The following is a 12,344-nucleotide window of genomic DNA, read 5'->3' as shown; positions in this document are numbered from 1 at the left end:
CCTTCTAATTTTTTAAATGCCAGCTATAATAAAACTGAAGTCAGGTTTCAATAAGGCTACATTTTGATTCAAGATGGCTAAAACTTCTCAGGATGTCTACATATTTTAAATGAACCCCAATCTGTTAAACTCTCACACTTAAGAAATGGCTTACTGGATCATTTAATGTTTTAAGGGGGTTAGAAGCACATGTACAGCCCGTGGCTTAGAAGTGAGCCAGCAGTTTAAATCAAACTTGGCATGATGGTTACTGACTGGATTGGATTCTAAAGACCAAAGATTGAATAGGTCATCAAGAAAGGTTTCCCTTCTGACTACAGCCTGGAAGCCTGTAAATCCACAAAACAACATGTCTTGCAGCAAAGACCATTAGTTTCATTCAGGGGCAGCATCCTGGAAGCTTTGAAGGCATCTTTAAAGAAAAAAGAAGGAAACCTGTCCCTGCTGAGGGCTTTTGGAAGGAAAGAAGTGACGAAGCATCCGAGTCATCCATGATCTGCTCCCCGCTCCGGAACATTTCCCCAGCACTCTCTTTTACAACAGCAGCGAGACTGAAGCACTGATTTCTTTTATTCCTTCTTCTGAAGGCTCCTGCTTCACATTTATAATACAGAAAAGATGTTCTCAGTACCCAAAGAGAGAAAGAAAAACCCGAGAATGGTCTGGAGGCATTTTTCAGTTTGGCTGCTGGTCATGGATTTCACCTGAGTATCTCTTATGAAACATACCCACTATGCTCAGAAAGAGAAAACTTTCAACAACAAAGAAGTCCACTGTCATGGTCATTTCTTGCTGTAAAGTCATAAATATCCTAATTGATAATGTCCTTATCATAGAAAAGAGAGAGAGAGCTGATAGTCAATAAATAGAGGCTCTAATTTTTAGTTCAAGAGCCAACAGTTGATTACCTGTGAGTGGATCGGCTACACTGTAGATTCTCCATTCCAATATGGGACTGACCTTTAGCATAGTGTGGACCTAAAATAAAAAAGAATGGTCCTGGGCTTCCCTGGTGGTGCAGTGGTTGAGAGTCCGCCTGCCGATGCAGGGGACACGGGTTCGTGCCCCGGTCTGGGAAGATCCCACATGCCGCGGAGCAGCTGGGCCCGTGAGCCATGGCCGCTGAGCCTGCGCGTCCGGAGCCTGTGCTCCACAGCAGGAGAGGCCACAACAGTGAGAGGCCCGCGAACCGCAATGAAGAGTGGCCGCCTCTCGCCACAACTAGTGAAAGCCCTCGCACAGAAACGAAGACCCAACACAGCCAAAAATAAATAAATTAATTAAAAAAAAAAAAAAGAATGGTCCTTTTCACATTGGGTGGCCTGGGATGAAATCCTGGCTCTACCATTTTCTAGCAATGTGATCTTAGGCAAGTTACCCGATTTATCTGAGCCTCACTTTCCTCACCTGTAGAATGGAGATAAAACATACCTAACAGTACCTGGCATCTTACAGACAATAAATGTTGGGTCTGGTTCCCCAGACTACTTGCATAGAGTCAAGAATGATAAAGGCAGAAGGGAAAAAAAAGACTAGTGAAGATGAATGTCTACATTTGTGTGTGTGTTTTGAAGGCTTATAAGGAAGCTTTGGATTATTGGTGATGCTTTTGTAATTTATGCTATTTTTCCTCCCATTCAATAAGCAAAATTGCACAGTATTGCTTTTGAGGTGCCATTAAGAAGTTCCCTGTTGTATAATTGAAACCAAGTCTATTACCATATAAGGTGCACTGACCCAGGAGACATATTATTCCCACAGGAAAGCTGTGCCTCTAGACTGTGTGCATCGAGCCAGGATAGTGACTACCCTCTGGAGAAGACCCTGAACAGCTGTCCTATCAAATCTGAACGCGAAGCACTGCTAGTGGGTAAGGAAGCTAACACACACATTCAACGGATAGAGTGCAGTGGAGTGGGGGGAAGGATTAACCTAAGATGCATAAGCACATGCCAAGCATTTATGAAGCATGACAGTGCAAGGACCCAGAGTCCTGAAGACAACAGGGTAAGAACAAGTACAGATTTCAATCAAAACGGTAATAGCGGCTCCCAGCCCTCTTCAAACTCCTGGTGACCACTGCCACATCCAGTGTGTCAGTATAAGTGCTATGCTAAGAGGGGATCCACTGGAGAAACACGTTGTAGATTTTTTAAATCTCTAAGCAAAGATAGGTGAGCCCTCTCACTCCCACTCAAGGGACAGTGCAGACATTGTTTGGCAGAGAGCTTCTCCAGATGGGCCTCCGGAGAAGGTGTGTGTCTCTCTCCTGTCTTTCCAGGTTACTGGCAGGCGACACAGGAGGCTGTCTGTGGGGTGTTGGACCCTGGTGGGCTCTGATGAGATAAATGCTACAATTGCTCTCGTTACATAAAAATTTTTTCACAGAGGCAAGATAGCATAAGTGGTTAATGAATCAGACAGAACTGGCTTTCTGTCTTGACCCCACCATTTCCATCCTGAGCTTCAGTTCTTCCGTCTGCAAAATGGGCATAATAATATTACCTGTCTAAAAGTAGCTGCAAGTATTAAATACAACAATTCATCTAAATCACTAAACACAGTGCCCAGCCCACAGTAAGCCCTCAATAAATGAGAAACATTTTGCACTTACAGCACTATTCACAAATGCTTGTTGACTTTATATTCTATTTGGAGAACAGTGGCAGATTGAGCCCCTTTAAAATGACTAAAATATTCAGTCATTTAAAAGGGGCTAATCTTGGGCCTCAGCAGATAATCCCAGCTGCCTTCTAGGAAGCTGAGCCACACTGTAGCCTCACCCCAGTCTCAAAAGTTCTCCACACTAATTAGCTTCTGCATATTTTAAAGATATATCCGCCTCCTTCAGTAATGGATATTGTACTCAGATTTAACACTTTGATATGTTAATAAAGATGCACAGGGGGATCTGCCAGTGAGTCTTCAAGAAGAGTGACAACTTATTTCCGTTTTCGAACTCAAAGTTCTTTAACAAATTGGCATGGCAACAGGGAGACCTGTCAGAGAAGAGCTATGGGTAGGAGGAAACCTCTGTAAATGGATAGTTCTAGAAACAAAGATTCTTAAGTGTTTAGTGTTTTGCTTTTTAAAGAAAGTAGTCTTGAACTCACAGAAAGGAAAATCTATTTTTTAAATTGGTTATTTGGGTGTGAACCCACAAAAACTGCTTCGTATTTTGAAATCTATGGAGTTACTTCTTGGCATTTGACAGGATTTCTTGACCATAGTATCTAGAATTCCTTTGAATATGGACTGTCTTCTTCAGAATTTAAGTTTCTCAGCTTGAGTCAGTGTTTAGAAATTCAATTTACCAAGTCATTTAAGAGTAAAGTAGGAAAAAAAAAAAAAAAAAGAGTAAAGTAGGGCTTCCCTGGTGGCACAGTGGTTGAGAGTCCGCCTGCCGATGCAGGGGACGCGGGTTCGTGTCCCAGTCCGGGAAGATCCCACATGCCGCGGAGCGGCTGGGCCCGTGAGCCATGGCCGCTGAGCCTGCGCATCCGGAGCCTGTGCTCCGCAATGGGAGAGACCACAGCAGTGAGAGGCCCGTGTACCGCAAAAAAAAAAAAAAGAGTAAAGTAGTGTTATAAGTAATAGTATCCATTTTGAATAGAGTTTTGAACCCTACCATCAGTTCCTCCTGGATCCTCCAACCCACCCGCTTGCCATCTAATATTGGAGGACTTTTACAGAGAACTTATTTGAACTTTAAGCTACAATTTAAACTTGTGATATTCTTTGTCAGGTGCTTAAAGGGATATAGACAACTCATAGTTTATAAACCAAATCAAATTTAGCTTTTATTTCCTGGCAGTTTTCAGCAAACTAAGTTCTGGGTCTGTTTGATATATCTAAGATCTTATGAAAGGAGAGGAATTCAAAAAAAAAATAAAGAAAAAATAGTAGACTTTTGAACAATTTATATGCTGCCTGTTGCCAGAGAAAGAAGTAGTATTAGCACAATTAACCTGGTGGCCAGAATAATCAAGGCAGTATGTGTAGCTGCCAATCACTCCAGAGTTAGAAATCATGCACATCCCTGGAGGCTGTAAATTGCTATAAGAATTCTGTTACTTGAAGATATTCAGGGCTCTGAGGACAAACAGAATGCTAGTCACCACTTGAATGAAGGAAATGTTTGGCTTTTCTTTACAGACCTACTCACGGAATAAAACCCAAATACAATCAGCAGATTCTCTTGTGAGAGGCACAAGGTTAATCAGGCAAAGTACATGATTTGCACTTTTGCCACAACAGCAAGACATTATTAAATGCATAAGAGGCTAAAATCCAATTTAAAGATGGTTCAGAGGAACTGCAAAAACCCAGCACAATCTAAAGTCATTGTAAAAGTCTAAATTCATTGTAAAACGTAGAACTCAAATGGCGTTTAGCCATCATGAATGATGGAAGTGACTCCTCAAATGCCAGATTTTCTGCATGCGGTATAGTGCAGTGAGAGGCAATACACATAGTGGTTGAGAGCAACTGTCTGGATTCAAATACCTGCCACTTACCAGCTGTGTGACCTTGGGCAAGTTGCTTAAACTTTCTGTGGCTCAGTGTCTTCTCATCTGTGAAATGGGGATGGTAGGTAATACCTACCTCACAGGGTCGTGGTAAAGATTAAATGTGTAAAATATATATAAACTTAGAATAGTGCCCAATACATAATATGATGTACATAGGAGTTGACTCTTGCTAGACGCTATCATGTGGCATCTCAACAAATACAATGCTCAAGTGTAACCTCCATGCTATTGTCTCTATAGGGATTATCTCCACATTCCTTCATGTCCACCCATTTGGAGCAAGCATTGAATATATCTGCTCCTACTTGCACCGTCTTGATAATAAGGTATGTGGGGGCCTGAGATGGCCATGCAAGGCGATGTAGGGTTCTTTGTGAACAGGTGGCCTCACTCTCCTCAAGCACAAATAAGTCATTAGCAATCACTGTAAGGAAATTTCCCTCACCTATTCTCTCACTGTGATTCAGCGTAAAGTTTCTCTCTTGCTAATAGGGTGACCGTCTGTCCCTGTTTGCCTGGGACTGAAGGGTTTCCTGGGACTTGGGACTTCTAACGCTGACACCGGGGAAGTCCCGGGCAAACCTGAATGAATTGGCCACCCTACTTCCAAGATATATCTTAGAAGAATTTTCCTCCTTTTACTTTACATATCATATGCTAATTAACAAATATTTCTCACCAGTCAAACTTTTGCCCTGGGCCTTTAGCCATTAGCACTGCCATTATCTACAATGACACAATCAAGGCAGGGACAAAAAGAGTTGGAACAATAAGTCTGTAATACAGACTGCATATTTGCTCACAGCTGATCTCATGGGCCGGTTCCTTCCCTGAATGCTATCCTGTGGGGGAGCTCACAAAGCATCAAGAGCAAGGGTAAGTGCCAGTTCCCTGGAAAGTCAAGGATGCATCCTCATATAGGCAGGAGGGGACTCTTGACCCCTCAGAATAAATAAACTCATGATACAATTTTTTCAGAAGCAGCATTCAGTTAAAGCTGCTCATGGATTGTACTCACTATTTCATAGGATCTGGGCCTTTTGAGAAGTGCCATTGGAATGCAGACTTCTGACAGTTAGATGTCCAAAATGTTAAGCCATTTAAGCATATATCCTCTTTTTCTTTTAACATCTTTATTGGAGTATAATTGCTTTACAATGGTGTGTTAGTTTCTGCTTTATAACAAAGTGAATCAGTTATACATATACATATGTTCCCATATCTCTTCCCTCTTGCGTCTCCCTCCCTCCCACCCTCCCTATCCCACCCCTCTAGGTGGTCACAAAGCACTGAGCTGATCTCCCTGTGCTATGTGGCTGCTTCCCACTAGCTATCTACCTTACGTTTGGTAGTGTATATATGTCCATGCCTCTCTCTCACTTCGTCCCAGCTTACCCTTCCCCCTCCCCGTGTCCTCAGGTCCATTTTCTATGTCTGTGTCTTTATTCCTGTCCTGCCCCTAGGTTCTTCATGACCTTTTTTTTTTTTCTTAGATTCCATATATATGTGTTAGCGTACGGTATTTGTTTTTCTCTTTCTGACTTACTTCACTGTGTATGACAAACTCGAGGTCCATCCACCTCACTACAAATAACTCAATTTTGTTTCTTTTTATGGCTGAGTAATACTCCATTGTATATATGTGCCACATCTTCTTTATCTATTCATCTGTCAATGGACACTTAGGTTGCTTCCATGTCCTGGGTATTGTGAATAGAGCTGCAATGAACATTGTGGTACATAAGCATATATCCTCTTAACAGAGGCACTGGCCCATTTGGTAATCCAGCTGTGGTGATACATCCTCCTCACGGCATTTGTTTTAGTTTTAGCTAGCACTTGCCTGGCATTTATCTCTGGGAAGTGATGCTATTCTGCAATTAAGCGGCCAGCCCATTGGCAGTGAAGGGAGGGATTCAATGTGAGCACCAGGACCAAGTGGTCTGTTGAGGTGGTTTGAAACTGAACTCTGTGTCAGTAAAAACGATCCGGTTTTTTTAATTGCAAAAATAATGCAAACATGTTCTCTTTAAAATGTAAGCAATATAGAACTACAGTAAAGGCAAAGGGAGAGTTCCCCACAGTCCCATCTCTCAAGGATAACCATTGTTAACAGTTTGGCATATCTTATTTCAGACCCTTTTTTATACATCTGCTGCACCTATATTGTATGTATATATCTATAAGCATTATAGATTTATGTTTTTTGAAATGGGGATTCAACTCTACTGATACTGTGCAGTGTGCTTCATTCACTCAACTGGATACAGTCCACTACTAGCACTGGGGAGAAGGCATGACCTCACTCCTAGTCTAGTGCCAGTTCCTCCTGAGCAGCTTCCTGCCAGGGTAGTACCAGGGCCTCCCAAAGAGAGCCTGCAATGGTACTATAAGAATTTGGGGGTCCCTTCTACCACCTTTATAAATATTTACTGTGACAGCAACTTGGGATTTCTTTAAGGATCCCATAGTGCTCTTCAGCCAAGCCCTAGTATCCAGGTTCACAGTTAGGAAAGTTGCTACTATGCTACTAACATAAAGGTGAAGCAAACCCTAAGGGTCAACAGATTTGTTTTTGTTTTTATATTGGGGTGTGTGTGTGTGTGTGTGTGTGTGTGTGTGTGTTTGTGACAGAGAGAGAGAGAGAGAGAGAGGAGTGGGGAGAGGGAGCAGAGAAGTAGGAACACAGAGCATTCTCTATTCCTGTCACTTTTCCTTTGTGAACTAAGACGGGTGTGAAGACTTCTGCTCTGGTGGCAGCCATTTCTGCCTCCCTCTCTTCCCCAAAGGCTTTGTAGCTTCAGTGGGCCTGAACGTAACATCACCAGCACTGATAAGCCATCATTCAGCTGGCTGCAGACCCAAGCCTCTCCGCATGACCGACACCAGCTCTTTCCCAGAGAAAGCTTGGTGGCGATCAATCTCAAAAACATCATGCTAAGTGAAAGAAACTAGTCACAAAAGACTATATATTGTACAATTACACATATATGAAATTTCCAAAAACTGCAAAATCACAGTGAAAACGATCTGAGTCAGGGTTTGGGAGTAAAGATTGACTGCAAAGGGGCACAAAGGAACCTTTGTGGGGGGGTGATGGAATGTTCTAAAACGGAATCGTGGTGACAGTTGCACTATTGTATAACTTTACTAAAATTCATCAACGTGTACATGTAAAATAAGTGAATTTATTGTATGTAAATTATGCCTAAATAAAGCAGTTATGAAATACAGAAACAAAAAGAAATTTCAGTGGACTCAGGCAGTCCAAGCAGAAGGCTTCCATCTGTAATCCACTCAACCGACACATACACACACACAGGGAGGGGAAGGTCGACCCCACGCCTAGCACACACACGTGCGCGTCAGCATTCTAAAGCAACATTGGGGAAGCCAGATTAGGAAGGTGGGACTGGTTCTGAATGGAGATGTCCTCTCTGTCCCACAGATCTGTACCAGTGATGTAGAATGTCTCATGAGCAGACTCCAGCATACCTTCAAGCAGGAAATGACTGGAGTTGGAGCCAGTCTGGAGAAGAGATGGAAATTCTGTGGCTTTGAGGGCTTGAAACTGACCTGAATCCCTTTGCCTGACAACCTGGGATCCTGAAAATAAATGTGTGTTGGACAAGCTTAGAAAGTGATTTGTATTTTCAATGGTTTTCAAGTGGAAATTGCTTTAAATTTGTCAATTCATTCCTGGAATATCTTTTGACTTAAAATAAGGATCCTAGAGCAGCACCTCAAGCTACAGGCCCTGTAAAGAAATTGACTCAAACCTCAAGTGCTGTAACTTCCTCCTTTTCTGTCAATTGTTGTCTCTTTTTATTAGTAGTATTTAAAAAGGCCTGAGGCTACAGAGTATTTGGGGTGTTTTCAGTGTCTGTACTACTGTTGTAGACTTTAGTATTTTTTAAACACTGTTAACTGAAATGTTTTGATGATTTATATGTGATTTGTGTTTCAGAACTTCTCTTCACATTAATGTTGCTACTGGTGAGAGGAATGAAAGGAGCACTAGGGACTCCATAACTGACATTGTCTTTCCAATTCCCAGTAGGCCAGTAAGTGAATAACATATCAGTGTCTGCTAGAAGGTGCTTGACCAGGTTCACCTTTTAAAAGACAAAGCATGGTTTGTGGCTTTTTACAAAATTACTGTGAACGAAAAGTTGACAAATGTTTCAAAGTTATTTTCTCTAATGTATCAGATAAAAGGTTTATTTCAGAATTTTTAAAAAACTAGATGTATTCACAGAAAGCAAGTGTCCAGTATGACTGGCATGTGTATGTGGTATTCAGAGTCACCTTGTAAATAGCCTGCTTTTAAAGGAGGGCATGTTTAGTTTTCTATGAATTAAAACACACGTGTGTGCTCACAAACACACACACACACACACACACACATTAGCAGAAGGGATTTATTTTGATATGCTTCCCCTCTGGTCTTCTTACAAAGTCTGGTGGTCCCTTTTCTTCTGCTGTCAGTGTGTTGAATTGCAAACCATGTACTGCTGTAAATACTATGTTTACTTCATGCTGAATGTCTGCAAAGAGTTGATACGAGTATTAATAGAAAATTCCTGGTAATGAATAAATAGTAGGCTAGGGTGTGTGAAGCTTTGCACAAATAGGTCGGCTCCACCTAGAGTCCTGAGAACTGGGACTCCTGTAGTTCTGCAGTGCCCACCAGCAGATTACAATGGCAGAGTGTGCGTGGACCAGTCAGGAAGTCCTGGCTGATGGAAAAGAAATGGAAAGGATGAGAACTGGGGACTAATATCCTGAGGCAGAGATGGTCTTTTCTTCTGTGGTGTTGGTGGTGCTTGTAATAACATAAGCATGCCCTCCCTTGAGTCTTGATTGAAAATAAGAGAATGTACTAAGCAAAGTCAGTGAAGAGTATTTCACAAAAATACTTTGTAAATCACATGTCAGTAGTGTTCAAAGTTGTATTTTTAAAAGATAAATATTCCTTTTTTATACCTCAGTTTGGTGTCCTGTTTTGAATTGCTTGCTCTCTAAGTAATCCTTTAGTAAATCATCTCAATTTCTTCCTTTGAGTTACCAGAATATTGGAAGAAGATGCTAAATCTTCTGCTTTGACAGCTAGAAAACAGGATTCCACAGCAGCCCATTCATGCTGAAAGCTGGCTTCCCCCTAAGCAACCAGCTGTGGCACCAGCAGGAAGCGAGGGTTATTCTTACAGTAGCTTCCTCAATGAAGCATCGCTGTCATCAACGCTACAGAAGGCTTTGATTCATCAGTCTCAGGGGTCGTGCAATACCTTGTTTTAATAACACCTATGAAATAGGGGAAATTTGCCACTTAACAATTATTTCTTATTTAAATAAGTTAAATAAAATGCATTTAAAGCAACTGCCACACCCAGGCCCCTTGCTCTCCTTCACTTGATCTACTTGTAGTACAAATGCTCTCTTCCTATTATTCCTGCCAACTTAGTCCAGGTGTACCTCTCCCAGCCTGCTTGAATATACTAGTTGTAATGGTGAATTTTGTGTGTCAAGTTGGCTACACTGTAGTGCCCTGTTGCTTGGTTGAATACCAGTCTAGATGTTGCTGTGAAGGTATTTTTGAGATGTGATTAACATTTAAACCAGTAGACTTTGAGTAACATATCTTACCCTCCATAATGTGGGTGGGCCTCATCCAATCAGTTGTAAAAGACTGAAGTCCTCCAAGGAGAAAAGAACTGTGCCTCCAGATTGCTTTGGACTCAAAACTGCAGCATTAACGCCTGCCAGAATTTCCAGACTGCCAGCCAGCCCTGCAAAATGTCAAACTTTCCAGCACCCGAAATCACATCAGCCAATTCCTTAAAATAAATAAATAAATACATATATATATATATTTATACACACACATATATACATATGTGTATACACATACATATATATACATATATATGTATGTATGTATATATGCATCCCATTGGTTCTGTTTCTTCGGAAAGTCCTAATGCACTAGTGCAGAGTTGTTCAAAATGTATAAAAATAGAGTATGGGGACATATGTATGCATATGGCTGATCCACTTTGGTGTACAACAGAAACTAACACAGTATTGTGAAGCAATTATACTCCAATAAAGATCTATTTTAAAAAAGAGTAAAGGAGAATGCTACAGCAGTGTTAAAAAAATAGAGTATGTTTGCATTATATTACATAATCAAATTGCAGCACATACCATCTCTCACAATCCTTTTCATTCACCATAGAAATCTATTAAAGAAGCTATTTTTTCCTTACAAATGCTATTTATTGTTCTGTTGTTCCTCCTGAATTTTGAAATTTTACTGTTTTGTTATTTTTAGGAGATACAGTAGTTAGATTTTTCCAGATAATAATGAATAGAAGCATTCTTTTATTTTACAAATGATTATTTCATCTCCCTTCCTAGTCCTGTGACATCACCAGTTCTGATTTTTTAATATTACCAAGTTGCTTGTTAAATGTCTTCAATGCAAATGGAAAAGTTAGTTTTCAGAGCAAATCTTGGACGCATATCTGTGTTCAAGTTATACAGTGTTTCATATTTAATTGTGCCCCAAAATGTATGCTTTTCATATAATGCAGAATAAACTATGTTACTTGAAAAGACAGCATAGATGTGCAAGACCTTTTGACTCACCTGGTAGGACTGGGTGAGCCCTTCGGATTCTTAGCTGTCTTGGACAGTCTATCAAAAAGACCTGGATTCACTTTTCACCACAACTGCTACCATCTACTGAGCAACTGTTATGCTCTCATGCTGCCTAAAGTCATTTACCACCTGTGGACACAATGGGAGCTTCCATTTTTTAAATTAAGGAGAAATAGTACCTTCCCCAGAGAGTGGTGGTCAAGATTCAATAAGATAGTACCTGAAAATTGCTCAGCCAGTGCCTCGCCCAGAGTGCATTCACAATAAAGAGTTATGATTTTATGATTATGGTTCAGTCAAAAGTAATTAAGAGTCGTGACCTTGCTTTCATTTTAAGAAAAATGTTTTTGTGTTCACACCTAGAATTGTGGGGCTACATCATGTTGCTAGGCCTCAAGAAAGGAAATTCAGCTGTTTAAACATATTCGGAACATTAACTCAGTCCCAGGCACTCTGCCAGACACTGTGGTATACAAGAACCTAGGGGCAGGACAGGAATAAAGACGCAGACGTAGAGAATGGACTTGAGGACATGGGGAGGGGGAAGGGTAAGCTGGGACGAAGTGAGACAGTGGCATGGACATATATACACTACCAAACGTAAAATAGCTAGCTAGTGGGAAGCAGCCACATAGCACAGGGAGATCAGTTCGGTGCTTTGTGACCACCTAGAGGGATGGGATAGGGAGGGTGGGAGGGAGATGCAAGAGGGAGGGGATAGGGGGATATATGTGTATGTATATCTGATTCACTTTGTTATGCAGCAGCAACTAACACAACAATGTAAAGCAATTATACTCCAATAAAGATGTAAAAAAGAAAAAAAGGAGCAGGGCTGGCCCTTGCCCTCAGGGAGCTAGAAGGGTAGGCTTTAACACACTGAGCTTAAATTCTTCATCGTTTACTACAACTGTGAAACAAACGTAGATAGCACTTCCTTGTTTCAGCTGAGACTCTGAGTTGAGAAGTTCCTAAAAGGCAGAGATAAGATTTGAATCTTGGTCTGCCCAACTGAAAACTCAAAACTTTCTAATGGCCCAGTATCTTATTTAACCTCCATATCAACCCAATTGCTAAGAATTATTATAAACCCTACGTTGTATTCAATACATTCACATGCCATTATAGAGAACCTGGTATGTACAAGCC

General features: G+C 41.1%; 1 protein-coding gene across 9 annotated transcripts in view; it reads left to right on the top strand.

Annotated features, from left to right (window-relative positions):
• Window positions 1-11,093, top strand: part of ENOX2 (ecto-NOX disulfide-thiol exchanger 2) — a 285,173-nt gene extending 274,080 nt beyond the window's left edge. For 8 of the 9 annotated variants that reach the window (XM_070044727.1, XM_030846538.2, XM_060292814.1 and 5 more), the window contains 3 exons: window positions 1,762-1,870; window positions 4,773-4,858; window positions 7,981-11,093. In XM_070044727.1, the coding sequence (XP_069900828.1) occupies window positions 1,762-1,870; window positions 4,773-4,858; window positions 7,981-8,112 (327 nt within the window). In that variant the 3' untranslated portion in view covers window positions 8,113-11,093. Of the gene's footprint in view, window positions 1-1,761; window positions 1,871-4,772; window positions 4,859-5,337; window positions 5,409-7,980 lie in introns of all 9 variants that reach the window. The other variant, XM_060292813.1, reaches the window with a different exon arrangement.
• The last annotated feature ends 1,251 nt before the right edge of the window (window positions 11,094-12,344 follow it).

Source organism: Globicephala melas, chromosome X (assembly GCF_963455315.2).
Source record: "Globicephala melas chromosome X, mGloMel1.2, whole genome shotgun sequence".
Taxonomy (NCBI): Eukaryota; Metazoa; Chordata; class Mammalia; order Artiodactyla; family Delphinidae; genus Globicephala; species Globicephala melas.
This window is presented reverse-complemented; position numbering and strand designations above follow the sequence as displayed.